The sequence below is a fragment of the Myxine glutinosa genome, chromosome 1 (genome assembly GCF_964187855.1).
Source record: "Myxine glutinosa chromosome 1, kmMyxGlut1.1, whole genome shotgun sequence".
Classification (NCBI taxonomy): domain Eukaryota; kingdom Metazoa; phylum Chordata; class Myxini; order Myxiniformes; family Myxinidae; genus Myxine; species Myxine glutinosa.
In genome coordinates, this window is record NC_136261.1 from 3,950,059 (window position 1) to 3,965,541 (window position 15,483).

At 44.7% G+C, this 15,483-nt stretch overlaps 1 protein-coding gene across 3 annotated transcripts in view; it reads left to right on the plus strand.

Annotated features, from left to right (window-relative positions):
* Nucleotides 1-15,483, plus strand: part of APAF1 (apoptotic peptidase activating factor 1) — a 144,448-nt gene that overhangs the window by 56,342 nt on the left and 72,623 nt on the right. For all 3 annotated transcript variants that reach the window (XM_068106327.2, XM_068106345.2, XM_068106335.2), the window contains exons 16-17: nt 7,309-7,434; nt 13,667-13,819. In XM_068106327.2, the coding sequence (XP_067962428.2) occupies nt 7,309-7,434; nt 13,667-13,819 (279 nt within the window). The remainder of the gene's footprint in view (nt 1-7,308; nt 7,435-13,666; nt 13,820-15,483) is intronic.

A 15,483-nucleotide genomic window follows, 5' to 3' on the forward strand; every position in this document is an offset into this window, starting at 1 on the left:
CTCAGTCTCATGGTGTTGTGCTCCCCATCCGGATGTGCCCATGATAGAAGGGGGTTATGGAGGATTTTGCCCAAATATTGGTATTTTATTCAAAATCTTGTTCTCAGAAACTGCCAGACAGATCCAGACCAAACTCGCCACGAGGAATCGGGACCATGCTCGAACCTTAAGTTGTGCTCCTCATTGCCGTATCTCCCCAATAAAGGGGGTCACGGGGCCCCTTCCCGAATCTTTCATTTTCACGAAAGCATCTTCTCCACAACTACCTGAGTGATAAGGACCACATTTGGTACAATGCATCAGGACAGTACGGCCCCATGGGGTTGTGCTCCCCATCCGGATCCACCCATTTAAAGGTGATAAAAGTGGGGTTTTGCCCCAAAGGGGGATTTCGCCTCAACTTCAAGTATTTTATTTAAAAATCTTCTCACAAACTCCTTCTCAGAAAATCTTTTAAAACACCCACTCCGGTTCCGTAACACAGGCCTCCAATATTTTCTCCTCTTGCTCCAAACTCCACCGCGCTGGTGCTGCAAAAATTCCAATTCCGCTACCTGTTGTTGCATTCCGGCATCCACACAGGCGCGATAGCCATCCAGGTCATCAGTCACTTTATCAATTCTTTTATTTGTTGACCAATTTTTTCATCCAACTTTTCCCCCCATTTGATCAAATTTATTTTCCAATCGATCCCCTCGACAACAGTTGTCGTGTCCCCGGGATTAATAACCCTTGGTGACGGATGGCTGACCGAGCTTTAACTCCGAGGAGTTTACCCAATTATGGCGGTAGTGACACGCACGGGGGTAGTGAAGGGTGACAAGGCTTACCTGCACGGATTTCACTTGGGCGTCCTTGAACCCACGACAGATAAACAAGACGGACACAAAATTGAAAATGTAACAAATAATGGTTTGATAAAATAAATCCTATATTGAGATGTCTCCATATGGACTCATATACAACAAAGGGGAAAACGAAAGTAAAAATAAATAATGTTCCTGCCGGCCGGCACTTAACTCTGGTCTGGATGACACGAATCGCCACACGGCACACTGAGCCGTGAAGCGGCAGCAAAACTCCTTCCCCCGATAGTTCCACACTCCACCAAGCTCTGAGGTTTGTCAGGCGCACACGGCACGGAGCTCAACCGTCACGAGCCAACACCAAGAGAGAGACAGGGAGGTGCGTCCGCCTTTCGCATAGCCCAGAACAGAGAGAGAAGTGCGACTGCACGCTATGGAAGCCAGGAACAAGAGTGCGTCCGCTTGTAATGAAACCCAGCGCAGGAGAGCGAAAATGGTGGGACCTGTCCTTTTTGTCCCTGGTACTAGAATGTTCTCTCTGACATCACCCGCGCTCCAATTGTGCTGCACCATCGCATCGCTCTCTGGCCATCCTGACCAGTCGTTCTTCTCGGGCGGGGCCTCACGGCCTTTCTTGCTGCCCCTTGAGATGACTCGGCTGGGTGGCGTTGGTGGTCGAATGTCCGGATCCGGTCGGCAGTTATATGGTTTAATTTAGGTGCTGTTCGCATGGCTGGTGGTGTAAGTGTCATAAGGAACGAAGGGAAAACCACAGAGGCGACGACATACAATCTACCTTTTTCCCCAACTAATTAGCATAGCTCCACGGTGGAGCCTCCACCCCTCACATGTAGACAAATATACACTTATGCGACATCCGGCCCTACTTGGTTGCAGGAAAAAAAATTTCTTCATGACATTTGGAGCACACTACCCCATACAATCCTACCTGGCCTAAGGTATTTCATTACCTACCCCCCACAAACGTAATGATATGTATGCATATGCATATGTATATGTGCATGTGTGTATATGTATATGTATATGTATGTATATGTATATATTTGTATTTGTATATATAAATGTAATTATATATATATATGTAATTATATACTGACTTGGCATTTAATATGGAATATTTTTTTTGTGGGGGTGAACTTACTTTTCAAGATGTCTTAGATCCAAAAGTTCATTGGAATTATGTTGAAATTATTCTAGATTTTGTTAATGTGACCTTTAAAAGAAACAAAAACCACATTTGACATTTCTAAACAAATAAATTGATCCTTGAAAGTGATGTAAACTGATATCGAACTCAATTCATTGACAGTACTGTGTTAAACTCCTGTACGTTTTCCAGAAGTATCTCTTTATTTTGCACATTAGCCAAAATTTTTTTTAACAAAAACAAAAGTTAAATTACGACTGGGATGACGGACAGTAAAATTACAGTTCAGTCCTTCGTGTAACCCCCACGAGCATTCAGGAGAGCACGCACATGTTGAGGCATGCTGTTCATGAGATTTGCCAAGGTTTGGACAGGAATCGCTTGCCATGCAGTGACAATAGCCTGCTGCAATTCACGCACAGAGGTCGGCTGCTGGTCCAAGTGGTCGATTTGACGCGTTAATTCTGCCCACAAGTTCTCTTTCGGATTCATATCCGGGGACATGGCAGGCCACTCCATATGCTCTACACCACGGTCAGCAAGAAAGTGTTGGATCATGCGAGCACGATGAGGCCGTGCATTGTCATCTTGGAAGAAAAAGTTTCCTCGAAAGGCTGCATGAGCAAATGGAAGCAATGTTTCTTCCAGAATGGCCCTGTACTTGAACTGGTTCAGGTTTCCATTCAGAACAACCAGGTCAGTTTTGCCCCCTGCATGAAAAGCAGCCCAAACGGTCACCCCACCACCTCCAGCTTGGACTCTTGGCACTATACAATCTTTGTTGTAGGCTTCATGCACTTGTCTGCGCACTCGGACACGGCCATCTTGACGATAGACCAGAAATCTAGACTCGTCACTGAAGATCACGTGATTCAAGTGTCCTGGCTGCCATTGACGGTGCTCTCTGGCCCACTGCAATCGGCGCTGGCTGTGTTGTCTGGTCAGGCGTGGCTTTCTCAGGGGATGCCTGGCACGATAGCCTGCTTGAACCAGTCGTTGGTTGACTCGCCTTCTGGATACAGGCACATTTGTCAGTTGCTGCCACTCAGCCATAAGCCGATTAGCTGACTTGGTACGGCCATTGCAGACTAACCGGTGCAGCTGGCGATCATCTCTCCTCGTGGTTCTGCGTGGACGTCCTGGCCTCGGTATTGGAGTAGGGACACCCCTCTGAGCATTTCGTGTCAGGATCTTTGACACCTGACCTTGAGTGATGCCATACTGCTGAGCAATAGCATGCTGTTTCATGCCAGAATTTCGTAAAGCCACCACTCCATGACAAACAGCATTGTCAAGTTGACGGATCATCTCCAGAGGAAGCGGCAATAACTTTTGTAGACGTGCAGCAGTTGTTTTCCACTAATACAGAACGCAACAACCCTTATATACCCGATTGTGAAGCCAATCGTCAAATGTACCTGGCCTTACATTTTGTCACGCCACCTGTGATATAATCCTGTTGTTGACTTCTTTCTGCGAAAGACAATCAGTGACATGGTTCTTTCAACAAAGACATCACCGAAGGGTAAAAGAAACTCACCAGATTGATATACTGAGTTCAGAAAGTAAACCCAAGTCAAGAAAAAAAAAATTCCATATTAAATGCCAGGTCTGTATATATATATATATACATTTGAAGTTTTATTTTTGGAGAGGGGGGGGGGGGTGGTGGGGGTGGGTGCAGAAAATGTACATTTTATTGCAAAACAAAATTTCACCGAGCAGAGCGAGGGGAACATTTTTTGTGGGTGTTTCTTTTTGTCATAAATTGTAAAGACTTTTCTAAATATAGACAAAAAAAATGCTCTAATACACTTGAAAGCAATTACTCTGTTGAAATTGTTTTTTTGCTCAATATTCACCATTTATTTTAATTATTATCTCATGTTAAAATCCAATTGCCTGAAAAGCAAAAATTGCATATAATGAAATAAATGGCACAATGATCATAACTTTCAGCAAAGGACTTCTGTGACTCACTGGGATTGACACAATCTGTCAATTTCCCGACCCGGATCTCAGCCAATGGAGTATCTTCTCTTCTAGACTTGGTTATGACAAACTTCCCTGCTAATGTCTGCTGCTCTTCTTCTGCTCCAATCGGTTCTTCTGATCATGTGCTTGTCAAAGTGGACATCTCTCTGGCCATTCTCAGAGAGCCTCCTCAGCGTCGACGAGTCTGGCATTTCACTCAGGCCGACTGGGACGGTCTTCAAGCAGCCATCAATCGTCTGGATTGGTCTCCCATCTCCACTGCCTCTGACATCAATTCTTCCTGGGAATTCTTCCAAAGCAAACTGATCTCTCTCATGCACAGATTTATCCCATCTCGCCTTCAATTGTCTTACCCTTCCTCCCGTCCATGGTACACTGAATCTTGTGGTGAGGCAGTTGCCCTGAAACAACTTGCCTTTGCCTCTTGGAAGGCTAATCCAACTGAAGGAAATCTCAGTTCCTTCCACCAAGCTCGGAACAAGTGTGTGTCTACCCTCAGGAGTGCCAGGAAGCACTATCTCTCCTCACTCAAGAATGAACTCTCAAACCTGTCTCCTTCCTCCAAATCCTGGTGGCGTCTGGTCAAATCCGTTTCTGGTGTTTGTTCCCCCTCCATCCCCTCCCTTACCTCAAATGGCCACACAGTTGACATCGCACGTGACAAAGCCGAATGCCTCAACTCTGTGTTCGCCTCGAAATCCTTAGTCCCAAACCCATCTCTCTCTGTTCCCACCTTTCCCAGTCGAACCCAACTGCTCCTGGACTCTGTGTCCTTCTCTCCTGACAAGGTGGAGGAGTTTTTGTCAAACCTCGACTCTGATTCTGCAACTGGACCAGACGGCATCAGCCCACGGGTCTTAAAATCCTGCTCTGCCGCTCTATCTCACCCTCTCTCTGTTCTTTTCACCCTATCTTTTGCTCAAGGTCATCTGCCAGCATCCTGGAAATCAGCTAACATTACCGCTTTACACAAAAAAGGTGCAAAAACAGATCCTTGCAACTACAGACCAATCAGCCTGCTCCCAATTATCAGCAAAGTCATGGAATCCATCATTGCTTCGGATATGAAATCTTTCCTCTTCTCCAATGGCTTGATCTCTGATCATCAATTTGGTTTCAGACCAGGTCACTCTACTCTGGACATGCTGCTTCTGCTGTCTCAACAATGGATGGAGGTCCTCAATGCCAAACAGGAAATCAGAGCTGTCTCCCTTGACATATCAAGGGCCTTTGATACGGTCTGGCACCCAGCTCTGCTCACCAAACTCTCCTCCTATGGTATCCATGGAAATCTCCATGCATGGCTTGCGGACTTCCTCTCTGGTCGTAGTCAACGTGTGGCCCTGAATGGATTTCTCTCATCTCCCCTTCCTGTTCAGGCTGGAGTTCCCCAAGGAAGTGTGCTGGGCCCTGTGCTTTTTCTGGTCTTTATCAATGATCTCTCTGACTCTCTGGAAAATCCTCTCTATCTCTTTGCTGATGACTCCACTCTCTGCCGCTCCATTCCTCTTCCCTCAGATCGGCAGTCTGCAGCCTCCTCACTCTCTGAAGACCTGGACAAAATCACAGACTGGTCAAACAAGTGGAACATGTCTTTCAATCCTGCCAAATCTCACTCTCTTACTATGTCTCTCCGAAAAGATCGACTGGACAACCCTCCCATCTACTTTCTCAACAATCCTCTCCAAGAAGTTCTGTCACTCAAGCTTTTGGGTCTCACTATCTGCCATGATCTTTCTTGGGAAAACCACATTTCCAAGCTGGCCTCCAAAGCCAGTCGCCGACTGGGCATCCTCCGTCGTGCGAAGTCCTTCCTTGGCACACCTGAGCTCCTCACCACTTACAAGGCTTTCATCCGCAGCTCAATGGAATACTGTTCTCCCCTATGGGCTGGTGCTCCTGCCTCACACCTGGCTCGGCTTCACGCTGTTGAATCCAAAGCTTTCAAAATCATTGGAATCTCCCGCGATGAAGCTATCTCTGAGGGCCTTTCACTCACTCACCGCAGGCAGGTAGGTGGTCCTTCTGTCTTCTTCCGACTCCTCTCCGGCCTTGCTCCCCCAGCTCTCTCTGTGCTCTGTCCCCCAAATATTCCTACAGGTCGCACAAGATCTGCCAGCAACCCTCTGATGGTTAAACTGCCGAAATCTCGGCTCTCTGCTCACCTTCACTCTTTCATTCCTCTTTTCTCCCGCCTGTGGAACAAACTCCCACACTCCCTTCAATCCCTCTCCTCCCTCCAGGTCTTTAAAACAGCTGTTCACCACCATCTCTTATCTTCCCCCATCCATAACCTTGATCTTTTCTACCCCCACTAATTCACCCCAGATCCACCTTGTTTGAAATTCCAACTTATTTCCTGGAAATCCTGGCAGTGTCCATATGTTTATACCTCTCCCACCCCCCCCTTCACATGCCTCCCCCCAGGATCTTCATGTCTCTCGGTCCCTGCTCTCAAATGTTGTGTTTGTGTCCTTCCCCCTCTCTCCCCATCTTGTCTACCGCTCCCGATGTTATTTGTTTTATGTGTCTGTTTGTCTTTCTGTGTGATTAATGTTCGCTCTTTCACGAGCCTCGATCTTGTATCCAAAAAAAAAAAAAAAAAAAAAAAAAAAAAAAAAAAAAAAAAAAAATAAACAAACAAAAAAACAAAAAAAACAAATCAATTGTTCCTCCGTTAACTGCAACGATAATAATCATTCGGCCAACAAAGTTGATGTGTGACGTCACAGCACAGTTTGCTCTGTTTCTTCAATGCTGGATAGTTCACGAACACGATGAAGGACCAAACCAACAACAGATATTACCAACAACACGGCTATAGGCCTACTCGTAATTGCACAATTCCAACTGACTAAGGAGGATTGGTTTTGGGTGTCACAGTGTTGTTGGTAATGGTATCACAAAGGATTTTCCTGTCACACGAACCCCGGTTACACTCTCCCTAAAATAGATTAATTAATTATGTAAAATGATTAAAAATCACGGGGCAACCCGGGTTACCACGTGGTGGATTATATATATATATATATATATATATATATATATATATATATATATATATATATATATATATATATATATATATATATATATATATATATATATATATATATATATATATATATATATATATATATGTGAAGTATTTTAATTTGAGTCTCTCACAATGATGATGATAATGGATAGTTTTTGAATAATTATATTCATCCCCACCCAGAGTGCTCTATTGCCGTGGTATATATTTTATTCTTCTCTCTAACCCGTAGTTATAGGTGCTCTATAAATTGTGTAGTTTTCAAATATAATGATTATAATATGCTGTCTTCGTGTGTGCAGTTATGGGATCTCCAGTCTAAGCAGGCGCGGACCACGTTGCTAGGCCATGTGGGGGCTGTAAGGTCCTCCTGTTTTAGTCCTGATGACAAGAACCTCGCCTCGTGCTCTCTCGATGGAACGCTCAAGGTTTGTTTTTCTTTTTCTCCTTATTTTTTTCTCTTTTTTATTTCCCCTCATTTATCCTCATCTCTTTATGATCATCAGACGAGGATTTCCTCACTCTTTATTTGTTTTATGGACTATCTGAGATTGCCAGCTCTTTCATTGAGTCTCTTTCTGCCCAAGAGGTTAGTTTGTGAAGCTCGGATTGTGTTTCTCATCAGGATGGAAAGGTTCAGGAATTACATTAGGAATACTAGCAGCGGTACCCACCCTATGGGCGGGGCTTCAATTGGGAAGCCCAAATGAAAAGGCAAAATATCAGAAATTGAAGGCTTTTTTTATTTTAAACGATTCATATAAACATCCGTTGAATCATATCACACGCAAATCATCAAAATCTAAACAGTACATGGCGTCCATTTTGAAAAAAGATTGAATTCTGCAAAACGGAAGCGGCCGCTACACGTCTTTGTCAGTCGCACGTTCATGTGTGAAGAGTGCGCGCCGAATCTGTATCATGGAAGCGGCCGCTACACCTGTTTCTCAGTCGCTTTGCACACGCTGCCATGTTACTTCGGAGCCGCATGTTTATATAGGAAGAGTTCGTCAGGGGTCGATCTACTCTCTCCTGGTACGTAGAATAAACAGTATTTGTAGAATTTCAATAAAAGCCACATCACTGTTCATATCGGTAAATATTATTCCATCGTGTTTGGAAAAACTGGAAAATTGGAAAATTGGAAAACTTGGAAAAACAATATAGCCTATTTTACTCCCAGGGGTCCCAGGAATACCTTTGAACTGTCCCAGGAATACCTTGCGGTACCTTTGAATGGACGGACGGACATTTGGTGAATTATAGTAAGATGGTGTTGGAAATAAATAGGAGAAGGTTGGGAAGGATCAGGTTGGACATTCTTTGTTCATCAGACGCTGCAGATCGTCTTGGTTTGTGAGAGAAATGGTTACTCGATGGTTCAATGAATTTCCATCACAGGACCAGGTCCAGATCGACCCGTCCACGGTTTGAGATTACACAAAATTGTCCAGGGCAGTCAGTCTCCATTATTTGTCCTGTTTGGTGGAGTCATTGATTAGGATAAGTGCGTTTCACCGTCGAGACGCCCTTGGACAATTTGGACCTGGTAAGTGCAAAGGAAAGGGTAAAATGTTTGAGAAAACCTTGATCCTGTTGCCCTGGAAAGTGTGGCCTAGTGCGAGACATTATGGAAAGCTCACAAGATGTCCAAATAGATGTAACTGATGTCTTGTTTGAGATTTAGTACATCTATTCATTGTTGGGTGAGAAGAAGCACAATGTTGATGATCTCACAGCCAGGGTAGAGGCCGAACATATCGTGACGGATCGGAGTTTAATGCCTGAGGTTTTTAGAATCGGGAGAAGGTTGAATAGTCTGCAGTTGATTGGATCAGATTTTGAACCCTTCTTGTGAATTGGATTTATGTTTGAAAAATTTTGAGATTAAAGAAGGAGGATTGGGAGAATGACGAAATGGGCAGAGGATATGACTGAAGCACAATTCTTAATGATAACAAGGCCATTGCTGCCGCCAGGTCCAGTTACGTAAGAGGTGTCAAGGCCAACCCATAACCCCATAACATTTGTAGTAGGGAAATCCACGTGGTCCAGAGAGCTGTTTGTGATGAGAGAAAGGGTACGTACGGGAAGGGATGGTTTGGACACCTTGGTCTATCAGGATATTGGGATTTATCCAGAGCAGTGTCTAACATGACTGCATCCTTTAAACATAAGGGCAATACCCCAAGCACTCACCTGGTGGAATAAACAGTATACTGCATTGACTAACGGTATTTTAAACCAATTTCAATGGTTGCTGGAAGACAGGGCAGCACGTAGAATCATACTTACACTAGGGCATGCCCGTACGTGGGTGCCCGTTCCTTGCCAAAAAAAAAAAAAAACGCTACCTGTACGCTCTACCCCGCCCGTACGCCCGTAAACAAAAAAAACAACGCTCTTCGCTTCCGCCCTTCGCTCTGACTGAATTGGGAGAAATAATGCGCATAAGAAATCGAGAAATTATTATTTTCTCCGGAAGAAATCGAATTACGAACCGTAATGGCGCACGCGCTCGGCTCGGCTCGCTCTCACATCGGCCACGCCTACGCAACAACGTGTTCTGTGATTGGCTGCCGGAAGTGCAGTCTTCACTGTCCGGAAGGTCGCAAATCGCAGTTACGATGAATCGCAAATTAGTTTTAATTAGTTTTAAAACATAGTTTAACGGCAACATAGTTTTCCAACGTGAAATAAATGAATACGCTCTCAAATGTGCCGTCCGAGGCAGAGTCTGTTCGCCACGTTCGGCACACGTGATAGCTCGCTGCTCTCTGATTGGTTGAATCGTTTTTTGGACATAGCTCGGTAACTACTTCTCCGATTAATATGAAACCTTGAAAAGGCACATCCTCGGGTCCCCAGCAATATACCTGGCAAGTTTCAAGTATATCGGACCCGTGGTTGTCGAGAAACAGCGGTCACAGACATACAGACATACAAACATACAAACATACAAACATACAAACATACAAACATACACACAGAGATTACTGGAATTATAGATAGATGAGCATGAGACTTTAAACAAACAAGCAAAAAAAATACCTATTTTGGGGGGCAACTCCCCCCGTAGACCCCTTTAGCGCCGATTTTCTAATGCCATGAACGAACTTTGGTACATCAAGGGTGATGGAGGTTGTGGTCAAGTTTCATCGAAATTGTGTGTGTTGTATTGAAGCCACTCGCACTAAAATGTGTCACCAATAGACTTCAGACTGGTACAGAGAAATCTATTCAGAGTCGTGTACGCGGAGAGATAAGCATCTACGTAAAGAAATCATATATATGCGACCCTGGCAGATCTCTGAAGAGATGTTTGTGAAGCCATCACATTTATACAAAACACAATATGCTGGCAAAATCCACTCGCAGGATAGGAATGCAGTTCAGCCCACACCTTCTCATCAAAGTTGCACACAAGCATGCCAAAAAAGACAACATGAGCCAGGTGGCCAACCTTGAATTTGTTCCTAGCAGATATCGAGCGCTCTTTGCTCGTCAACAGGAAGTTTTTCTTACGGACAAGAAGCCCATTTAATTAAAACCCTTTAGCCACGAGAGTACAGTCGTCACGTGGTTCCATAAGTCCTGCTTTCCTGATTGGACAGGAGTGACGATCATTATTTATCCCACTTCTACAGTAGTTTCGGAGAAGAAAGCAAATACCTATTTTGGGGGGCAAACCTCAACCCCTTCCACCCCCTGTGGTAGACCCCCTTAGACCCTGATTTTTTAAATTCCGTGAACAAACCTGTTTCCACATACCAAATATTATTTGTGCCGAGTTTGGTCACAATTCCATCGAGGGTTTCGGAGAAGTTGCAAGTGTTTACGGAGTGAGGGACTGACGACGAGGCATCGCATAAGCTCCCCGGAACTACATTCCAGGTGAGCTCAAAATGAAGGTACAGAAATGGAACATGTATCGGAGACGGACTTGATCATCTGTCACCAGGATTTGGATGGTAGTGAGCTACTTCACATGTTTGACCCCAAACGTGAGCGTAATGTTGTGTCTGGCCCGGCGAAGGACTGATCCCACATTGGTTGCACGCTATGTGGAGGGACTTTAGATTCTCATCGGTTCGATTTCCATTCCAGGTGGATAAAGTAAGCTGTGTTTTCATGATTGCTTTACCACTTTTCTCACTCTTGAGGGGAAATTTAACATGCCTGACTAAATTGAACAGATTGACTGATATTTGGAGATGCGTGAGGAGGAAAAGAGGTTGATCAAGTAAGAGCAGCTCTATCCCCAAAATCCTTTGGCCCCACTACTGTAAAATGTTGTTTGAGGCCTAGGAGATGGCAATTGAAGGCTCCATGGATTAGAAAGAGAAAACCGGGGTGGGAGGACAGCAGAGATTATACAGTTGTGGCCAAAAATATTGGCACCCTTGCACTTTTTTCAAATAACTCACAATTTTCTCTAAAAAAGATAAGTTGAAATTGACAAAAGTATTTGGTCTCCACAATTCTTTATTTCACCGTTAATATTGCAGAACCTTTGTTTTTGATTTAGAAGAAATGGCATTGACAAAATTATTGACACCGTAGACTTAATATTTGGCAGCACGGCCTTTGGACAAAATAACTGTAGTCAAGCGCTTCCTGTAGCCATGAATGAGCTTCCTCCACCTCTCTACTGGCAGTTGGCCCACTCTTCTTATGCAAACTGCTCCAGTTCTCCCAGATTTGAAGGTTGCCTTCTCCCAACTGCTGTTTTCAGATCCCCCTACAGGTGTTCAATGGGATATACCGGTAGATCTGGACTCATTTCTGGCCACTTCAGAACACTCCAGTGTTTTGTCTTGAACCATTCCTGGGTGATTTTTGAAGTGTGTTTGGGGTCATTGTCCTGCTGCAATACCCATGACCTTCGACGGAGACCCAGCTTTCTGACACTGGGTTGAACATTGTACACCAAAATGCCTTGGTAATCTCGTCATTTCATGATGACATGCACACATTCAAGGCACCCAGTGCCAGAGGCAGCACAACAACCCCAAAACATCACTGACCCTACTCCATGTTTAACTGTAGGGAAGGTGTTCTTTTCTTTAAAGGCTTCATTTTGTTTTCTGTAAACATAGAGATGATGTGCTTCACCAAAAAGCTCTAATTTGGTCTCATCTGTCCACAGGACATTGTCCCAGAATGATTTTGGTTTGTTCAGGTGTGTTTTGGCAAACTCCCGACAGGCTTTCTTACGTCTGTCTCTCAGCAATGGGGTCCTCCTGGGTCTCCTACCATAGAACATCCTTTCATTGAGTTGGCCACGGATGGTGCGAGTTGAAACTGTTATACCTTGTGTCTGAAGGTCAGCTTCAATCTGTTTAGCAGTTGATTGAGGTGCTTTCTCCACCATTGGAAAAGTTTTCTCTTGTGGCCACGTCCAGGGAGGTTGGCTACAGTGCCATGGGCCTTAAACTTTCTGATAACATTGCGTACGGTGGACACAGGGAAATCAAGGTCTCTGGAGATGGATTTGTAGCCTTGAGATTGTCCATGTTTGACTGCAATCTTGTGTCTGACCTCCTCAGACAATTCTCTGATTTTCTTTCTTTTCTCCATTGGCCTGGTGTTGGCTTAGCGGTTAGGGTGCTGGCTTGGGATCCTAGGATCCTGGGTTCGAATCCCGGTCGATCGCTGAATTAACGCCAGGGGGGTTGACTCAGCCTGTCATCCTTCCGAGGTTGGCTAATTGAGTACCAGCTTGCTGGGATGAATGACCACGGTGTGTACCCCGGTTTAGAATAGGTACACAGTATCCCTGCGCATCGTAAGAGGCGACCAAGGGTTGGCGTCAGGAAGGGCATCCGGCCATAAAAACATTGCCTCAAACAGGGAAGCATGATTGTCATGGGGCCTGCAAGGCCAACCCCCGCTCTAGCGGGGAAAATGGCCTTAAAACGATCATTCATTCATTCATTCTCCATGCTCATTGCAGTACACACACTCACACAGTGACACAAAACAGCAGAATGACTCCTTTTCTGTATTCAAACTGGTTGAACGAGTGATTTTTATATTGCAGGCACCTGCAACTCACCACAGGTGAGTTCGATTTCAAGGCCAAAGAGATTCACCTGCTTGAAATCTAATTATTTCTAACAACTTATAAAAGGTGCCAATAATATTGTCCTGGCCATTTTAGGATTTCTGTGTGGAATAAGCTAAGATTTAGTGATTTTTTTTCAGCTCTTTTTGTTTTGTTCCACTATAAACCAAAGAAATACAAATGTGGACACCAAAAGATTGTTTAATTTCAACAATTTTCTGGAAGAAATGGTGCATTCTTTGGGAAAAAAAGTGCAAGGGTGCCAATATTTTTGGCCACGACTGTACGTTTAAAGAAGAAGCTTCACAGATGGACTTATCAAAGCTGGGTTAGACGGTCGGTACACGTTACATTGAAACAACAGGTCGTTACGGAGAGAGAGGCAAAGCCAAAAACACTCCACATAGTCAGGGAGGAGCAGGCAATGTGGGGAAGGAAGTTATGAACTTGTACAGCAACCGCACCATCCGGATACCAAGTGGGTCACTCGGAGTGCAGAAGTGATTTGCCAGGTAGTAGTAGTTGCGTTCTGTGACAATAACATACACGGCCGTTTGGATAACGTTTGTAAATGTTCTGTTATTGTTTGTTAGATTTGGAACATCGCATCAGGAAACGAGGAGGAATCGGTAGATGTATCCGACTTCATCAAGGAAGTTCCTAGTGTTTTGAAGACAGACCTCAAGGGTTGCGCCTGGTCTCCGGATGGCAATAGAATTGCCGTCGTTGCTTTGAACTTCATTGTTGTAAGTGTGCTCATCAATGGAACACGTAACCTTTCACCCGCTCATGAAACTATTTCTATGGAAGTTTCAAATGAAAGATTTTCACCAATTTTTTTTTGGTCATAAAATGGACCGTTCGCCATTACAACAATCTTCTTCATTTACTCCTCCTTCCTATTATTGCATCATTCTCTCTGGTGCGTTCCTGTCTAATCACACCTACAATTGCATCACTGTCTATGGTATTCTTTACGAGACAAACCCACTATTACATCACCCTCTAGGAGTGCACCACTCGAAACACATCCATGGTTACATCACCCTCTTGTAGTGCATTCCGCTAACCACATCCACGATTGCATCACCCTCTTGGAGTATACTCCTCTCACCACATCTATGATTACATCACCCTCTTGGAGTATACTCCTCTCACCACATCCACGATTGCATCACCCTCTTGGAATATACTCCTCTCACCACATCCATGATTACATCACCCTCTTGGAGTACACTCCTCTCACCACATTCATGATTACATCACCCTCTTGGAGTACATCCCGCTAACCACATCCACGATTGCATCACCCTCTTGGAGTATACTCCTCTCACCACACACCCTCTTGGAGTGCATTCCTCCAATCACATCCATGAGTACATCACCCTCTTGGAGTATACTCCTCTCACCACATCCATGATTACATCACCCTCTTGGAGTATACTCCTCTCACCACATCCACGATTGCATCACCCTCTTGAAATATACTCCTCTCACCACATCCACGATTGCATCACCCTCTTGGAGTATACTCCTCTCACCACATCCATGATTACATCACCCTCTTGGAGTATACTCCTCTCACCACATCCATGATTACATCACCCTCTTGGAGTACACTCCTCTCACCACATTCATGATTACATCACCCTCTTGGAGTACATCCCGCTAACCACATCCACGATTGCATCACCCTCTTGGAGTATACTCCTCTCACCACACACCCTCTTGGAGTGCATTCCTCCAATCACATCCATGAGTACATCACCCTCTTGGAGTATACTCCTCTCACCACATCCACGATTGCATCACCCTCTTAGAATATACTCCTCTCACCACATCCATGATTACATCACCCTCTTGGAGTATACTCCTCTCACCACATCCACGATTGCATCGCCCTCTTGGAATATACTCCTCTCACCACATCCATGATTACATCACCCTCTTGGAGTATACTCCTCTCACCACATCCATGATTACATTACCCTCTTGGAGTACACTCCTCTCACCACATTCATGATTACATCACCCTCTTGGAGTACATCCCGCTAACCACATCCACGATTGCATCACCCTCTTGGAGTATACTCCTCTCACCACATCCAACATTACATCACCCTCTTAGAGTACATTCCACAAACCACATACACGATTGCATCACCCTCTTGGAGTATACTCTTCACCACATCCATGATTACATCACCCTCTTGGAGTACATTCCTCGAACCACATCCACGATTGCATCACCCTCTTGGAGTATACTCCTCTCACCACATCCATGATTACATCACCCTTTTGGAGTACATTCCTCTAACCACATCCACGATTACATCACCCTCTTGGAGTGCATTCCTCCAATCACATCCATGATTACATCACCCTATTGGAGTGCATTCCGCTAACCACT